This window comes from Rutidosis leptorrhynchoides, chromosome 3, assembly GCF_046630445.1.
Source record: "Rutidosis leptorrhynchoides isolate AG116_Rl617_1_P2 chromosome 3, CSIRO_AGI_Rlap_v1, whole genome shotgun sequence".
NCBI lineage: Eukaryota > Viridiplantae > Streptophyta > Magnoliopsida > Asterales > Asteraceae > Rutidosis > Rutidosis leptorrhynchoides.
Window position 1 is genome coordinate 453720558 of NC_092335.1, and position 20775 is coordinate 453741332.

Genomic DNA, 20775 nt, shown 5'->3' on the forward strand with positions numbered 1-20775 from the left:
TAAAAATGTCTCATATAGAGGTCAATACCTCGCAATGAAATCATACGTTATCTAACGCGTTCTTATGGTTAAGGACGGGTTATGACATGTGGTATCAGAGCGGTGGTCTTAGCGAACCAGGTTTGCATTAGTGTGTCTAACTGATAAGTCGTTAGGATACATTAGTAAGTCTGGACTTTGACCGGGTCTGATTTAAAAACCATTGCTTATCATTGTTGGTTAAAATTTATATGTAAATATTATGTAGTACTAATGGGTTAGTTGTTGTGTGATAGATGTCAGGCTCAAAACTTGTCATCACGTTCAGCGACTCCGAACCAGAATCTTCAGATGGTGTTCCAGTCATTAACCTATCCGATGACGAAAATAATATCTTTGGGGAAGACTCACAAATTCCGGATGAACCGACTATAGAGAACCCGGAAAGTGAACCCGAGGAGGAAAGTGAACCCGAGGAGGAAAGTGAACCCGAGGAAGAAATACAGGAAATTACAAAAGACGAGTTCGAACAAGGAAAGAAACGAAAAGCTAGTGAATTAGAAAATCCAAATCCCGAGTTTAATGAGAATGAAGTGGCACCAATTCCACTAAACACTACCACCCCTATCCCCGCTATTCCTATTAGTGCTATCCCGGCGTCTAGTTTTTCGGCTCCTCAGCCAAAACGTAGGGAGACAGCTAGGATTCGCGTTGGGGGATTCCCTGGACATAAATGTTTTGGGAAATAGACCAAACGATGCGCTGCCGAATTAAACCATGGAGTCAAATAATGTTTTGTATAATATTATTAGTGTGGTTTGTTTAATGTTCGATGTAAGATAAGCATATGTAAAATAGCGAAGTATGAAATGCAATAATTTTCCATGGTTAAGTATTATTTAGATTGTAGTAATTGGTTCTGTACTAAGCTATTAAGTATGAACATTAACGGGTAGGTACTACCCTAGATATAATTATAAAACGCTAATAAGAAGAAAAGGCTTTTATAATAATACCTGGTTCATATTATTAACAAGCTATAAATGTACTATAAATACACACTACATCTATAATATTCCATGTGAATAATTATTTTCTTTCATTAGGAAATGGCGCGATTGAATCGAATGACGGAACAAGAACTCGAGGAACTCATCAACCAGCGAGTGAACGACAGAATGTTATGGGTTGAGGCTGCAAGAGCTGCTGCAGTTAATCCAAATCCTCGTGTAGGATGCTCCTACAAGACGTTTCAAGCTTGCAAACCTTCATCATTCAGTGGAACGGAAGGACCGATCGGTTTAACCCGATGGATAGAAAAGATGGAGACGGTGTTCAAAATCAGTGGTTGTGATGAAAAAGACATGACCAAGTTTGCATCGTGCACTTTACAAGATAGTGCACTCACATGGTGGAAGAATTATGTGAAGGCGGTAGGAGGAGATGTAGCTTATGATACTCCATGGGAAGAATTCAAAGCGATGATAATCACCGAGTATTGTCCAAGGAATGAGGTTATTAAGTTAGAAGATGAGTTACGAAGTTTGAAGGTGGTTGGTACTGAAATCACCAACTACAATCAGCGATTCATGGAATTGGTTTTACTATGTCCTGAATTGGTTCCAACCGAAGCACGGAAGATTGAAATGTACAAAGGTGGTTTGCCCAAAAAGGTCAAGGCAAACGTTACGGCGTCGAAACCTAAGACAATTCATGAAGCTATAACCATGGCGAACGAGTTAATGGATCAGGTCATTCTGGATAAGAAAGCATTCACTACTGAGGTGAAGGTATCGAGTAACAAAAGGAAGTGGAACGGAAATTATGATCGAGGTTACCAACAGCAATCTTTTAAGAAACCAGAAACCTCGAAAGGTGCGGGTAGCGGTTCAGGCTTTGGTTACAAAGGACAAAGTCCTTTATGCAACCGTTGTCACAAACATCACTTTGGTTACTGTAGTGTGTTGCGCACCAAATGCAATCGACAGGGACATCTTGCTGAAGATTGTAAGGCTCTCGTTACAAATGCAAATGGTAACAAGACTCCTGCCACCAACGCAAATAGAACTGCTTTGGCTAACATTACTTGTTTTGGGTGTGGAAAACAAGGTCACTATAAGAGCCAGTGCCCGAATCAGAATGGCGAACCTGCACGTGGAAGAGCGTTTGTTATTAATGCTAGAGAGGCACGAGAAGACCCGGAGCTTGTTACGGGTACGTTTACCATTAATAACTTATCAGCATCTATTTTATTTGATACTGGCGCCGATAGAAGTTACGTGTGTATAAATTTTTACACTAAATTGAATTGTTCATCATTACCTCTAGATGCTAAGTACTTGATTGAGTTAGCTAATGGTAAACTAATTAAAGCCGATAAAATTTGTCGTGATTGTGAAATAAATCTAGCCGGAGAAACGTTTAAAATCGACTTAATACCCGTTGAATTAGGAGGTTTTGATGTAATAGTCGGCATGGACTGGATGTCCAAAATAGGAGCGGAAGTTGTTTGTGCCAAGAAGGCAATTCGTATTCCTGGTAAGGATAAAATACCGGTGATGATTTATGGAGAGAAGGGTAATTCAAAGCTAAAACTCATTAGCTGTTTGAAAGCCAAGAAGTGTTTAGAAAAGGGATGTTACGCTATTTTAGCACATGTTAATAAAGTCGAAAAGAAAGAAAAGTGTATCAATGACGTGCCTGTGGCAAGAGATTTTCCTGAAGTTTTTCCGGAAGAATTGCCGGGATTACCTCCATTTAGATCGGTAGAATTTCAAATAGATTTAGTACCAGGAGCTGCACCAGTGGCTCGTGCTCCATATAGACTTGCACCGTCCGAGTTAAAAGAACTTCAAAGTCAGTTAAAAGAATTACTGGACCGTGGATTCATACGACCGAGTACTTCACCGTGGGGAGCTCCAATTTTGTTTGTTAAGAAGAAAGATGGATCTTTTAGGATGTGTATAGACTATCGTGAATTAAATAAGTTAACTATCAAAAATCGGTATCCACTACCGAGAATTGATGACTTATTTGATCAATTGCAAGGATCATGTGTTTATTCAAAAATCGACTTAAGATCGGGCTATCATCAACTACGCGTCAAAGAAGAGGACATTCCGAAAACTGCTTTTCGGACACGTTATGGTCATTACGAATTTTTGGTTATGCCGTTTGGATTGACGAATGCGCCAGCTGTATTCATGGACCTCATGAATCGAGTTTGTAGTCCGTATTTAGATAAGTTTGTTATCGTTTTCATTGATGATATTCTTATCTATTCCAAGAGTGAGCAAGAGCATGAAGAGCATTTAAGGTTGATACTGGAGTTGTTGAGAAAAGAACAACTTTATGCTAAATTTTCTAAGTGTGCTTTCTGGTTGAAAGAAGTGCAATTTCTTGGTCACGTTGTTAATAGCGAAGGAATTCAGGTTGATCCAGCAAAAACTGAAGCTATTGAAAAATGGGAGACTCCTAAGACACCAACACAGATACGCCAATTTTTGGATTTAGCTGGTTATTATAGAAGGTTTATTCAAGATTTTTCCCGAATAGCTAAGCCGTTGACAGCATTAACACAAAAAGGGAAGAAATACGAATGGACCTCGGAGCAGGAGAACGCATTTCAATTATTGAAGAAGAAGTTAACTACGGCGCCTATTTTATCGTTACCTGAAGGGAACGATGATTTTGAAATATATTGTGACGCTTCGCGACAAGGTTTTGGTTGTGTTCTTATGCAACGGAAGAAAGTTATTGCATTTGCATCTCGACAATTGAAGATTCACGAGCGAAATTATACGACGCATGATCTAGAATTGGGAGCAGTCGTGTTTGCATTGAAGATGTGGAGACACTACTTGTATGGGGTTAAATTCACTGTGTTTGCTGATCATAAAAGCCTTCAACATATTTTTGATCAGAAACAATTGAACATGAGGCAACGTAGGTGGGTCGAGTTAATAAACGACTATGATTGTGAAATTCGTTATCATCCCGGAAAGGCGAACGTGGTGGCCGATGCTTTAAGCAGAAAGGAACGAGAACCAATTCGAGTACGAGCGATGAACATAAAAATTCGCATGAATCTCAACTCACAAATCAAAGAAGTTCAACGAGAAGCACTTACTAAAGAAAATATAGGAAATGAAATAATGAAGAAGTATGAGAAGCAACTCGTTATGCGGGAAGATGGAATTCGATATTTTGCAAATCGTATTTGGGTACCGAAGTTGGGTGGATTAAGGAAGTTGATATTGAACGAGGCACATAAGACAAGATATTCGATACATCCTGGAGTTGGAAAGATGTACCAAGATCTTAAGACGCATTATTGGTGGCCTAATTTGAAGACAGACGTTGCAACATATGTTGGGGAATGTTTAACTTGTTCCAAAGTCAAAGCAGAACACCAGAAACCTTCAGGGTTACTTCAACAACCAGAAATCCCAGAATGGAAATGGGATGGTATTACCATGGATTTCATCACGAAGTTACCAAAGACTGCCTGGGGATACGACACCATTTGGGTGATTGTTGATCGTCTCACCAAGTCTGCACATTTCTTGCCTATAAAGGAAACAGATAGAATGGAGAAACTATTACGATTGTATATAAAGGAAGTTGTTTCAAGGCATGGAATACCTATTTCCATTATATCCGATCGGGATAGTAGATTTACCTCAAAGTTTTGGCAATCGCTACAGGAGGCATTAGGAACTCGGTTGGATATGAGTACCGCATATCATCCACAAACCGATGGACAGAGTGAAAGAACGATTCAGACTCTCGAAGACATGCTCAGGGCATGTGTGATCGATTTTGGAAACGGATGGGATAAATATCTACCGTTAGCAGAATTCTCGTATAATAATAGTTATCATGCGAGCATTGGAGCTGCGCCATTCGAAGCATTGTACGGAAGGAAGTGTAGATCTCCTATCTGTTGGAATGAAGTAGGAGATCGACATTTAACTGGTCCCGAGATCATACATGAAACGACTGAGAAGATAGTGCAAATCAAGGAGAGATTGAAAACAGCCCGTAGTCGCCAAAAGAGCTACGCCGATGTTCGAAGGAAACCATTAGAGTTTCAGGTCGGGGACATGGTTATGCTAAAGGTGTCACCTTGGAAAGGTGTAATACGTTTCGGCAAAAGGGGTAAACTGAACCCAAGGTACGTAGGCCCGTTCAAGATCATCGAACGCATTGGACCGGTAGCTTATCGACTCGAGTTACCGCAACAACTCGCTGGAGTACATAATACCTTTCACGTCTCAAACCTGAAGAAGTGTCTTGCAAAGGAAGACCTCACCATTCCTCTTGAAGAAATCCATGTCGACGAGAAACTACAATTCGTCGAAGAACCAATCGAAATCATGGACCGTGAAGTTAAACAGCTCAAACAGAGCAATATACCGATTGTTAAGGTTCGTTGGAATGCTAGAAGAGGTCCCGAGTTTACGTGGGAACGAGAGGATCAAATGAAACAAAAGTATCCACACTTGTTTCTCGATAACGCAAAATAGGTACAATTTTAAAATTTCGGGACGAAATTTATTTAACGGGGAGGTAATGTAACGACCCGCACTTTTTCGATCATACTATACTTATAAGATTAATATTTACATAAATTAAACCTTGCCAACATGATAAGCAATCCAAATTGTCGAGATTTATATTTCCGAAAAGAGTTTTACACAACGTTTGACCGTCTAGTTTGACCGATGATATCACGAACTATACAATATATGATAATTATACGTTTGTGTATATATATGTATATATACATATTTAACATGATTAATAAATGTTTTAATATCTCATTTTGTATTAATAACAACAAGTTATAAGTATATTTTGAAACTACTAACTTAAGTTTTCAAAATGATAACAATACGTAACGTTAATTGACATAAATACTTAAGACTTATAATGTTTATACATATATTGTATAAGTAATGTATTTAATCACTTTTAAAGACTTAAATACATAAAATCATATAAGTGTATTCACAAAAGATAGCTATATTTGAATCCTCATTCCATTTTTCACAAAATTTCTATACGTATATCTAGAGTATAAGTACTCGTATCATACCTAGCTTCTATACGTATTTACTAATAGTAAATACACATCAAATCACCACCTAACCCACCCTTGTTACTGCCCTTAGAGCAAGGTAATTGGAATTTGGATGCATGCATGAATTATTATACAAAAATACAAGAGAAAACCTTGTCTTGTCTCCTCATGGCCACGTTTTTATGGCCTTTATATGTATCATCATCTTCATTCATTTTACTTCAACTTTCTAGCCAAAACACACACATACTTTGAAGCCTTAAAACCCTTAATCAATTCAGCAAAGTTTCCAAGAAGATCTAGCTTCAAAAACCATACTAAAACACCATAAGAAAACCATACAAAAACACTTCAAGAAAACCCTCCAAGAACACCAACTTACTTCCAATCTTTCATCCACTTCCATCACCCTTTTGATTCTAGCTTCTTACTTCTCTCCTACAGCAACTTCATCCAAGGAACTTGAGGTAGAATCTATGTTCATAACCTTATTCGATTCATATATATATAGCTATCTTATTTTGTGGTACAAAAGTTTAACAACAAGAACATAGTTTGAATGTTTTCAAACTTGTTTGCAAACTAAATAGATCCTTCTAACTTAAATTTTAAAATACTTCAAGACCTGTAATATAACTTATGTATATGCTAATTTAACAAGGTAAAACTTGGTTTTTCAAAGTATAAGTATTTTTAGAAAAATGGTCATTAAATGATTTTGTTGTAACAAAAATGTTTAACTTCATATGTTTCACTAATGTTTCACTTATGCCGTATGATTTTGAATGCAAACCAAGGTATTTACAGTTCATAGTCTTAAAGAAGAACTCGATCCAAGAAGATGGCAAGTTGAATCAACGAAAACGGATTTGTAACGAAGAAACTATGACCGAAACAAAATTGGTTATCCTAGATCATTTCAACTACGGGATCAATTGGAAAAAAATGATATAAATCACATATTTCTAAGATAACATGATATTTTATATATATGTACTTATAATTCAATTTTATATGGTTCAGGATCACCCGTAAACAACACGAGAAGATTAATCATAAGATCCCATGATTGTACGCAACACGTCATTTGACAACACCGGTACTTTATGTACGCAACACGTCATTTGACAACACCGGTACCATGGGTCAAGATTAATCTCGACCAACACATATACGATGGGGTTTTATTGATTTCGTTGGGGGTTTTATTTATTTCATTGCGGGTATATTAAACATCTAAAAATGAACCATTAAAATTGAATTACTAACATCGGACTGCTAACTACGGACTAAGGAATTATTCAAAGTATTAAAAGTATAACAAGTATATATTTATAACGTTTGTTTAAAAATGAAAACATATTGATATATTATATATGGATAGGTTCGTGATATCAACCGGAAGACCGAGTCAAATTATTTATATCATCAAGACAAGAGTGAGTATATAGTCCCACTTTTAAACTCTAAATATTTCGGGATGAGAATACATGTATTTTATGTTTTACGATATGGACACAAGTAACTGAAAAATATGTTCTACGTTGAGTTGTACCACTGGCATACTTCCCTGTAGCTTGGTAACTAATATTTACAGCGGTATTGTAAACGCGAATCCTGTTGATAGATCTATCGGGCCTGACAACCCCAACCGGACTGGACGACCAGTATTCAACGGTTGCACAGTACTTCGTTTTGTGACTACACTTGGTACGGTGTAGTAAGATTTCATATTAAAGGGAATATGCGACGTGAAAATGTTAAGTATGGTTACCAAGTGCTCAACCACTTAGAATACTTTTATTAAACTGTTTATATACGAAATCTTGTGGTCTATATATATATATTGCTGCCGGCATTAAACCTATATCTCACCAACTTTATGTTGACCTTTTAAAACATGTCTATTCTCAGGTGATTTCTAAAGCTTCCGCTGCATCATGTTGGATCTAACCAGGATCTTGCGTACGCATGTTTGTGTCAAAAATAAAACTGCATATCCGAGATGTTGTATTGTAAAATATGCTAGAAACCGTGTTGTTGTCATCATTTGTAAAGTTTGTAAGTCGAAGATTATCGCTAAACGTTAATCTTCTTTTTATTGTCTTAAGCTTGTAACAAAAATAATGGTTGTGGTTTGTAATGTATAATATATGCAGTTTTTCTTTTAAAAATGTCTCATATAGAGGTCAATACCTCGCAATGAAATCATACGTTATCTAACGCGTTCTTATGGTTAAGGACGGGTTATGACAGTTACGATACGTATTAATTAATTCGAATATTATATATTAAGCTATATATGAATTATTGGACTGTTAACTGTGGACTATCAACTGTGGACTACCAATATTGGACAATTAAAATGAATTAAAATACTGATTATAACATATGAAACTAAACAATTCTTCAAGTTTGCCACTTGATTTCATCTTAAACCTCATTTGTATTTTGACGATTACAATCTGCATTCAAACCTTTCATGATTCTTGAAAACACCTCAAACGAGAGGATGAACCAACCGCGCTTCATCTACGGAAGAAAAGATTGATGCAAATAGTTATGCACCTAAAAACATTCGAACATGAGTAAACGTTTAACACGTATCTGTGCTAGCTCTTTGGGCGTTGTTATTACCGAAAATAACTTTACAATTCCTTTCCAAAATAGCCAATTTTGTCACAGCTCCAACAAGTCAACTTTGACTTTTCGTTCGAGACAACCTTATTATAACCTTGATATATATGATTACTCTATTCATCATCATTACCGGAGAACCGTTTATATCCTACTACACTAGCAGTAAACTTACCAGCAACCTCGTTGCTCCTTGGCTTAAATCTCTTGGACAAATCACTATATTTATCTATTGAAGTCTTATCATGAACTCATCGGCATCTTGTAACGAGAATTGCCATACTAATTACCGGGAATTAGCAATCAGTATTTTGAACCTCGCAGCATTACTACATCAACAGTTATATGTATACATGTAACATTTATCTCTTAGAATTATGATCTTCCATTCTGAAATTCTGAACAGTACTCTAGTCTACGAATCAGTTCTTTGAATTTTGAGAAAGCTGATGAAGCAGTGAAAACTGAAGACTGCCTTAACAGTCAGAAGTTTGATAACAAAGAATAGTATGTTGGCAAAGCTCAATAAGGTTTGGAACCGAAAATTGGATTGAGCAAACCATGAAGGAGGCTGTGGACAAATCACAAAGACCAAACCTGCCTCCAAAGAATCCAAATGAATCAGTCTCTGCTGAAGTCATTAACGAATACCTTGCTTCTGATTCTACACCTTTACAGACAAATCTTCTTCATCATCCATCGATGTTAGAAACTCTAAGATATCATCGTATCTTTTATTATAAATATCCTCAATATTTCTGAAGATATCTTCATAAATATTCTCGTCCAATATTAATTATATCTCTGCACTGTCTGTGTTATTTCATAAAAGGAAACTGCTTTAGTTTCTATATTCTATAAATCTTCGAATATAAAATATGAATGTTTCGAAGTAGTGTTGGAAATTGATGCATGAGTTAGTATAATATAATGACACTTGATCAACGTGATTATATTACAGCAAGTCATGCTGAGTTTCTAATGGAACGTGATGATTCACAGATTATAACATCATCATGTGCCATGTTACACGACTCTTACATTCTATCTAATCTATAAACATATCAAGAACATATTTTCTTGATAGTTCTATCTTTTCTCGTGACTTCTGATAATTTGACAAGTCAAATCGAGTTGTGGAAATATGGAAATGAAGAGGGTAGATTTATAGTGAAATATCTGAAAGGACCCGTTCATATACATTATAAATGATTCACAATAGTTGATTACATTGCGGGGTATTTGACCTCTATATGATACATTTTACAAACATTGCATTCGTTTTTAAAAGACAAAGTTTCTTTACATCAAAAATTGACAGACATGCATACCATTTCATAATATCCATCTATAAATGATCTAATCTGTCATTTACTTAATTATAATCTTTACTGAACTCAACGACTTGAATGCAACATCTTTCAAAATATACCATAAATGACTCCAAGTAATATTTCTAAAATGAGCAAATGCACAGCGGAAGATTTCTTTATCACCCGAGAATAAACATGCTTTAAAGTGTCAACCAAAAGGTTGGTGAGTTCATTAGTTTATCATAATCATTCATTTTCATCATTTTAATAGTCCACAAGAATTTCATTTCCAGTTCTCATAAATATACGTCCCATGCATAGAGACAAAAATCATTCATATGGTGAACATCTGATAACCGACATTAACAAGATGCATATAAGAATATCCCCTATCATTCTGGGAAATCCTTCGGACATGATAAAACAACATCGAAGTACTAAAGCATCCGCAACTATGGATGAGGTTCGTTAGGCCCAATAGATCTATCTTTAGGATTCGAGTCAATTAGTAGATCGGTTTACTAATTCTTAGGTTACCAAGCAAAAGGGGCATATTCGGCTTCGATCATTCACCCATATAATGTAGTTTCAATTACTTGTGTCTATTTCGTAAAACATTTATAAAAATTGCGCATGTATTCTCAGCCCAAAAATATAAAGGGTAAAAAGGCAAATGAAACTCACCTATTATATTTCGTAGTAAAAATACATATAACGTCATTGAACAAGTGCAAGGTTGGCCTCGGATTCACGAACCTAAATTAATTATATATATTTATTGGTCAAAAATTTCTAACAATTTAGTTTAGGTCATAGTGTACCACAATCCTAATGCTCGAGACTAATATGCAAAAGTCAACAAAAGTCAATTTGACTCAAAATGATTTTCAAAATTTATACATGATTATAATATATTTTAAATATCGTCGTTTTATATTTTTAAATATTTTTAAAAGATTTATTAGAGTAAATAATATAATTCATTTATTAATAAATAAAGTTTTATATTAAAATTTATATAATAAAATATACTTTTATATATATTAAGTAATAAAATTTATAGAGTTCATTTAATATCATAAAGATAATATGATAGGTATTATTAAAGTAATTTATTACACGTAGTAAAATATATTTGTATCACATATTTATTTGATAAAATAATATCTATAATAATAGTAAGTAAAAGTTGTATTATTTTGTAATAATAATTATTATTATAAAAATATCAATACTTATAATTACTAAGATGACATTATGATAAAACGATAATTCTAATTATGATAACTTTAATATTTACGATACTTTTTAATATTATTTTTAAAATATTAATTCTATTTAAAATGATAATAATAATGATATTTTATAGTAACAATGACATTTCTATTAAAATGATAATTTTTGTTAAAATGATAGTTTTAATACTAATGATACTTTTAATAATAATAGTAATAATAAAAATAATAAGAACGATAATTTTATCTAAATCAATATCTTATAATATTTTAATTTCATCATGATACTCTTAATCATTATTTTCTAATCGTTTCGTTTAATAGTTTTTAATCGTCTTTTATATCGTGTTCATAATAATGATAATAATAGTAATCAAAATAATTAGGTGTTACTAATATTAGTTTTAATTACAATAATACTAATAATGATAATTACTATGACATTATTAACGATAATACTAATAATTATTTTAATGATAATATAATAATAATAATAACAATAACAATAACCATTTTTAAATAATGATATATATATTAATAATGATAATAATAATAATGATAATAATAATAATAATAATAATAATTAGATAATAATAATAATACTAATTATAACTTTAACGATAATAACGATAGTAATAATAATAAAAAAATAATTTTTTTTTATGATAAATCCTTTTATTGATAAAGATAATAATAATAATAATAATAATAATAATAATAATAATAATAATAATAAGATAAAACTAGAACGACGATAATAACGACGATAATAATAATTATTTTTAATAATAATACAAAAATTCAATTGACTATAACTTCTAATCCGTTCATCGAAACCATTCGATATCTAAAGGAAAAGTTCTTAATTTTTCGCTTGCTTTCCAACGACATGCATATTTTATATCTTATCTCAACCACATATATAACTAATTCAGGATTCAACATAACCTAACTAAAGGCAATATCAAAAGTACAAGCATGCATAATCCTATATACTCGAGCACTAGTCAAGGATACACTATTAGTATGTAAAAATTAAATTATGAGTACTCACGTATCAATATTGAGATTCAATATTGCAGGAAAGGTACGTAGACACAACGGAGACGATAACTACCAAATTGACCTCATGAGCATACCCATGATCCATACCCATAACCTCCATTGCTATAACCCATAATTTCCTTATCCCTATCCTACTCATAAAACTAGTTTTGAAAATAACCCACTCATGACCTCGTCGTAGTATTTTATGTATAATACTAATAATATCGCTCTTAATAATACTAATACTAATAATAATAAGATTATTAATAATCTTAATATTAATAATAATAATAATAATAATAATAATAATAATAATAATAATAATAATAATAATAATAATAATAATAATAATATAAATATAACCGAGAGATAGATGGATACATGTATGTGTTTCAGTGAACAAATGCGTTTGATTTATAGAGGTGTTCAAGTTTTTGACTCCATGCGATCGCATGGAGTCCTTCTCATAAGATCATGCTACCGCATGATGCTAGGTACCAGCTTACATTCAACCAATCCTCATTGCCGACACTCGTAAATATTTATATATTAATATATATTATATTTAATTTATATAATTACTTATATATTATATTATATTTACGTTCATAGTAAAAATATAATTTTTACAAAAATGACTCGTACGTTGTCACTCGACTCATGTACTACTTTCGATTTTTCGAGCGCACTTGCGTACGTCTAGAACACTAGCCTTTTTCGTTACGCGACGTGTACCCTTATTAATAATTTGACTTATTCATCCATAATTTATTTTGTGATGAATGTAACTTGTAAAATTGAATATTGTGGTCATTTGCTTCTATAAATCAGTGGCTCTTTGTTTGTCAAAATATATTATTTTAAATCAGGACGTTTTATGACTAAGTTAAAAAATATATTTTCATTTAAAAATATAAGTTTGAACTCTTTACTTAATATATAGTTTTTCAAAACTAATGATATTTAAAATTTATATATTTAGGAATCGTTTAAATATCAAGAATTACTATTTCGTAACATTTATATTTTTAAAGTTTAAAATTGACATGATTCATTTATATACAACGTTCATAAAAATATTTTAATAAATAAATTATTTTATATTTAAAAATCATTTTATTACAAAGGTTATAATAGTACAAGCTGTTATATCGCAAAAATATTTTAGAAAAGTAAGATTAAATATACTTTTAACAGATTTTAAGTTTTTAACGTTTGTTGGTGCAACGTGATATAACGTCTAAAGGTTAGATAAACATATAAAATAATTTTAATGTAAAACGTTAATTTAATTAACTTGTCAATATCCATCTTCTGAGTTATCTATATTCCACAGTTTTACTTCCACGTTAATTAATATACAAGTTTAATAGTTTATCTTATCAAAAGTCACGAGACAATTATTGTAAAGCATAAATTGAAAATCAAAAGTGAATCTCCACTAACCCTTGTCTAGTTCCCGTTATTTGACATTTTTGTTCTTTCTAATAAATCACCTTACAATTATTCCGAATACCGTTAAAAAAAATGTGTTCCAATTCAAAGTGGACCTCCTAACAGAGACTCGTAATCGTAATTCAATGTATCTAATAATTCAATCATTTAATATTATCTTTTTAATTCCGTCAATAATTATTTTAAATATATTTTAAAACAACAACGTTCATGTAAAGTATTATACGTCTAATACTTGTTAACGTTTTCAAGTTATAATATATACCTATATACATATATAATCATATCCGTTCCTATAATGGTTAGTGAATCTTTGGAATTTGGTCGAGGTTAAATGAATGTATGAACACATTTTAAAATTCTTGAGATTCAACTTACAAACTTTGTTTATCGTGTCGGGAATATATACAGATTAAAGTTTAAATTTGGTCGGAAATTTCTGGGTTGTCACAATATCAGACAAAGCAATCAAGACAGATCATCGCATTTAATCAAAGAGTATCCTAATTTCCTTAATTACCGAAGAACCAAACCTTATTACGAAGATTTTCTCTAAAATCCCTTGAATTTCGGAATTCAAACGTGACTACGTCAAAAGTTAAGACGAAACTTTATTTCTTCAATTCACTCTTTTGTGATAACTCCACTCGTACTCTTCGTGTAGTCGAATTATCTTAGCCACATTACTCAACAGTAATAAAACTCTATTTATCAGCTCATATGAGTCATGAAAACATACTTATTGTCAACCATGACCATCCCAATCAAATTTCGGGACGAAATTTCTTTAACGGGTAGGTACTGTGACGACCCGAAAATTTCTGACTAAATTTAAACCTAATCCTTATAAGGTTTCGACATGATAAGCAAAGTCTGTAAGATTGAGTCTCAAAAAGTTTGGAACTATGTTCATGCATTCAATTACCTTCGACCAGTTTCGACGATTCACGAACCATTAATTGTAAATAGTTATGTGTGTATATATAAATGGTAATTGAAAATATAATTTGAAATATTATATGTTCTTGCTATTAAAATTTAATTACGAAAAAATAAAATAAAAATAGGATATTATAATAATTATTATTTAAAATATATCTCTATATATAAATAAAGTATATTAAAAATAAATAATAAATGATTGTAATACTCATTTGATGTTTCGATTGATATTAACCAAGTTAAATTCAAACTTATGTAATTTTAAAATAAACGGTGATACGAAAATGAGTTCTATAAATTGTAAGCTTATTAAAAATGTATTTAGGAACTATTTGATAAGTTTTAACACTTTTAATATTTTCCCATAAATGAATGGGACATTTGATGTAATTTTTATTTTATAAATTAATGATCGAATTTTATACCATAATGACCAAAATAAATAAATATAGTTAATTTAAAAATATGAGATTTTTCGGAATACTTTTATCCGTCACTAATTAACAACGGACCGCGATATGATATTCGTAAATTAAAATATGACAGTCGGCTATAATGATTGAAATTAAATTAGTACTGTGTTTTCAGTTTTCCATACCTTTCATACACTTGACATAAAATATATACATGTTACACATCCTTGATACATGATTTCCCCACACGTTTTCCTTTTTGACCTTAATCCTCACTAGTAGATTTTTATGTGTTATTTATATCTATTATTATTAGTATATATATATATATATATATATATATATATATATATATATATATATATATATATATATATATATATATATATATATATATATATATATGTTATGTATGTATATGAATATAAAAAAAACCATCATTTTGTTTTGTTTTGTTCTTCTCCTCCTTCTTGCAACAATTATCGCCACCACACCATCCGTCTCCACCCTTCACTGCCGCCACCATCACCTTGACCACCCTAACCGGCATCCACCATCACCCTACCACCGACCCCTACAACTATGAATAACCATATTCACAATCACCTTTTCTCTCTCACTGTCCCTTTCTCATTTAATCTCAATCTACAAACACACTCCTACATTTTGTTTATGTTCTGTCCGAGACTGCACAACCACCATCACAGGCTCGCTACTATCGCCATACCATACTGCTGTTGTTGGACATCCTAAACCACCGTCTTTTTCTTTCACTTCCCTTCTTCAAAAACCCTCACAAATCATCACCTTGTACGATTACTGCTTTATTATTTGTTTCCTACTGCAGCTAGACTATTTGTCTCGTGGTCTGTCATAAACCATCACCACAAATCACCCAACAACTCTTTTGTTCGATACCTAAATTATTGCAGCTATAGTAATTGTTTCTATTCGACTGCCATGGTTCGATTCAAACAGCCCACACAAGAATGCCCGTGTACTATTTTCTTCTTGATCTCAACCTGCTACGTATTTATTTCATTTTTTATGAAACCCATCAACCATCATACTTTGTCACTGCTACATGCTTTCTGTCATTGGGAAGACAATGTTGTTAGGAAATGATGTGAATAAAATGATGATTAAGAAGCTAATGATGGTTATGATTATGAAAAGAATGATGATGTTAAATATGACGATGATTTGATTATATTTAGAATGGTGACGATGCTCTATATGATGAGGATTACGAAAGTGATGATGATCATGGGTTTGATGATGATGACGATTAGGATAATGATTAGGGTTAGATTATGATAAGGTAATGATGGTTATACAGTGGAAATGATAATGACGAGATGATTGTTAGAAGATGATAGTTAAATGATGATGATGAAGATTGGATTAGGAAAATAAAAACAGACAGAAAATGGTAAGAATTTAACGAATGGATTATTTAAGAAATCAACAAGCAGAGGGATGGTTAGGGACGTTTGTGTTGAACGAGTGGTCTTGAGTTCGAATCTAGGCTCGTGCAGTTTATATTAATTTTTTTTCAACAAGTATCTGCACAAGTTAAGCTCAAGATTAACAAGAGTTGAAGCCCAAATTTAACTCTTTCATTTATTAAGCCCATTAAGATTAAATGGTAAAGATTATTATTATTATTATTATTATTATTATTATTATTATCATCATCATTATTATTATTAATTATTATTATTATTATTATTATTATTATTATTATTATTATTATTATTATTATTAATAAAATTATCATTTTTAGTACTAAAAGTATCATTTTTATTAAGAGCTATAATTTTTTTTTATTAAAAGTATCATCCTTATAATTATTATTATTATTATTTCGCTATAACAAATATATATTTTGTATATAAAAATATACTTATTACATATACTATAATTACATTAATATTACATTTAAATTATATATTAAACATAATTAATTAGGTTATTAATGAAACACATGATTAAAATCACTAATAATATATAATTTTGTTCGATTACAACTATATGTGTTAATATATATAATTAAATGATATAGGTTCGTGAATCCGAGGCCAATCCTGCATTGTTTAGTTCCGTCGTATGCATATTTTTACTACAAAATATCATATTGTGAGTTTCATTTGCTCCCTTTTTAAATGCTTTTGCAATATATATTTTTGGGACTGAGAATACAGGTGCTGTTTTTATAAATGTTTTACGAAATAGACACAAGTAATCGAAAACTACATTATATGGTTGGATTATTAAATCGAATATCGCCCCTTCAAGTCTGGTAACCTAAGAATTAGGGAAATGGCCCCTAATTGACGCGAATCCTAAAGGTAGATCTATCGGGCCCAACGAGCCCCATCCAGGGTATGGATGCTTTTGTACTTCGAGGTATTATTTAGTATATTAGCTGCGCGCTGTATACTGGGGGATATTCTATATGCATCTTGTTAAGGTCGGTTACCAGGTGTTCAATCCATATGAATGATTTTTATCTCTATGCAGTTTGCGAAATACCTGATATGAGATGTGTATTTATGAGAAATGAAAATCTTGTGGTCTATTAAAATAATGAAAATGAATGATTATGATAAACTAATGAACTTACCAATCTTTTGGTTGACACTTGAAAGCATGTTTATTCTCAGGTATGAAAGAAATCTTCTGCTGTGTATTAGCTCATTTTAAGGATATTACTTGGAGTCAATCATGACATATTTCAAAAGACATTGCATTTGAGTCATTGAATTCAATAGGATTATTATTGAGTCAATTATAGTTGGATATATTATGAAAATGGTATGCATGCCGTCAACTTTCAATGTAAAGAAAGATTGTCTTTTAAAAACGAATGCAATGTTTGTAAAATGTATCATATAGAGGTCAAATACCTCGCGATGTAACCAAATGTAATGTATTCGTCCAGATAGATTAGGACGGGTCATTTCAGAAGAACCTTTGGATGCAACAAAGTATGAGGCTTTTAAGCGCACTGGAAACTTGATTAGCGGGAGTTTCTTGACATGACTAATTTCGTGCCACACTTGCTTGTGGTCAAACTAGTTCGGATTGAAGGTTTCACATTTTGCCAAGTACATGTAGGTGGAATCTTAATGAGAATCTATGTAGAGACCTAGACATGCCATGAATCGGTTCATGTTCATTTGCCTTACCGCACCCCCTAACCTGAATGTGAGGTAATTGTTGAACCATGGAGAGCCGACCTTGAAATTAACCTTCAAGGTTGCTAAGAACTCACGGGTTAGCAACAGGCAAACATCTTCTTTCATGTAAAGGAGAGACTCCCTTGGGCGCATAACCTTATTAGCTTCTTTAACTGTGAACGCATCCGGAATCTGATGACCTAAACCCGCTAATTCAAATTCGGTCCAATTGATGTACTTGGCCGGGCACACCGGCATATGAATCCTATTAACCATTTGATCTTGAACTGTTTCATCCCTTAAAATCACTTGCAACCATTCATGAGCATCGGTGGATTTTGTAAGTCCCTTTCCTTTATCACTTCCCTGAAATAAACTCAACAAACAATACACGCAAAAAAGATTCCATGACGTCAGCATCAATAAAATATATCACAATCAACCATTGATGGGGCGACATGCCCCCTACATTTAATTTCGGGACACAAGCTTCACAACATGCAATCATGAACAATACGACTTAATTGCAAAAAGTCAACTCTAGTCAAAGTCAAAGGTCAAATTAAGCCTAAGACTAGGAGCATAGAATAAACAATTGTATCATTACATTCTCAATTAAACATCATCTTTGAAAAACCCCAAATTGGGAAGAACCCTAAAATTTCAAAGTGTAAATATTCAACATCAAGCATGCAAATCATGTTAGGAATCTTGATAATAACAAGGGTTCATCACCAATTTAGCATAATTATCATCAATTGCATAGAAATCTAGAAATAAGTAGAAACAAGAACATAGCAAGAATCATGCAAGAAATTAAAGATAAGCGTTAATGAAGCATGAATCTTACTTTACTCATGTTAAATGATGATAAGAATGCAAGAAATCTTCATAAAAGATGTTAATTGGGTGCTAGGGGTCAAATTGGATGAGACTTAGCCGCAATATGGAAGAATGAATGAAGTGGGTGAAGAAAATGAAGATTTTGGTTCGTGTAAGATATTTAACTGTCCAGGTCCAGGAGCACCGCTCCTAAAACAAGAGCGCCGCTCCTGAAACAAGAGCGCCATTCCTGGAGAAACAAAAGCGCCGCTTTTAAGAGCAAAAGCGTCGCTGTTGCCTACTGTCTAATTTTGGTCCAAGATCACAGATTAAAGCGTCGCTTTTAGAAACAGGAGCGCCACTTTTTGGGATCAAAAGCGCCGCTTCTAGGACAAAAGTGTCACTTTCATACTTGATGCAGTTATTTCAATTTTAAGTCCATTTCGACCCGTTCACAAGCTATTTTTGGTGTTTTCCAATTTCACCCATATGCATGAAATGCAAAAACATGTAAATTCAACTAACAAAAGGAATATCATACAATCCTAAATGAAATGTAACTAAAAGAAACTATGTACACAATTGCGAAAAGTTTTTAACGAGTCTATCACCTGACTCTCATCCCTTTGAGATTTCAACTAATACCGGGGTGGTAAACCTCCCCTCCCTTTGAACTAAGGGAAATATTTTCATGACCACCATTACTTAGCATTGACATTAACCAATCATTCGTCACTTTAGCTTCATTGATTAACTCCTTGAGTTTGACTTTTTCACTTTTTGATAAGTTCGAGACTAGGCGTTTCCTCAAATGTTCATCCTTTTTGGATGAAGCCCGATGCACCCGCCCAAATAATTTTCTCATAGACTTATCAACAATGTCGTTTTGATCTTTGGGCTTACTTGGACTTCCCTTGGTCAATCCCCCACCACCTTTAGTTGGTGAACCAACTTGTTTTGTGCTTGTGATGCATTGCATACTAGCAATAATTTTGTGGTGTGGTCAAGAGTTTTGATGGTGCTTTAACACATTTGGTTCGTATGCTCATGCATTTACCCTTGTCTCTAAGGGTCAATTTCCCGGTTCTAAAGTCAAAGAAAGAGCCTACGGTTGCCAAAAATGGCCTTCCCAAAACAAGGGATACAACCGGGTCTTCCTTAATATCAACAATGACAAAGTCAATAGAAAATTCCATGTCCCCTACCTTAACAATTAAGTCTTCGACGATCCCCACACTAGAGCTAATTGATTGATCAATTAACTTAACTCCCATTGTAGTGGGTGAAAGGTCACCTAAGTCTAACCTTTTATAAACGGAGTAGGGCATGAAGTTAATACTTACCCCCGAGCCGGCTAAAGATGTTAACATCTTCGACCCATTCACATTGCATGGGATAAGAAAAGGTCCGGGATCACCCATTTTTGTGGTAGGTTACATTTCTTTAAAATTCCATCACACTCCTTTTTTCAAGAAAGCGGTATCTCCCTTTTTGGCCATGAGTGTCTTCAAAAATTTCCCATAATTGGGCATATTCTCAAGCACCTCCGCCAAGGGGAGTTTAACATAAATGTTTTAATTATCAGTTATAGTTGACTTACAATCCACATCATGTAGATGTGTATTAGGTAATAGTGGAGGATGTGAGACCGGTGTCTCATTTTTC

At 32.9% G+C, this 20775-nt stretch overlaps 1 protein-coding gene across 1 annotated transcript; it reads right to left on the reverse strand.

Annotated features, from left to right (window-relative positions):
* Window positions 1-20090: 20090 nt before the first annotated feature.
* Window positions 20091-20531, reverse strand: LOC139901565 (uncharacterized). Its single transcript, XM_071884260.1, has one exon. It carries the CDS (start codon window positions 20529-20531, stop codon window positions 20091-20093), a length of 441 nt encoding a protein of 146 aa, XP_071740361.1.
* Window positions 20532-20775: the final 244 nt, after the last annotated feature.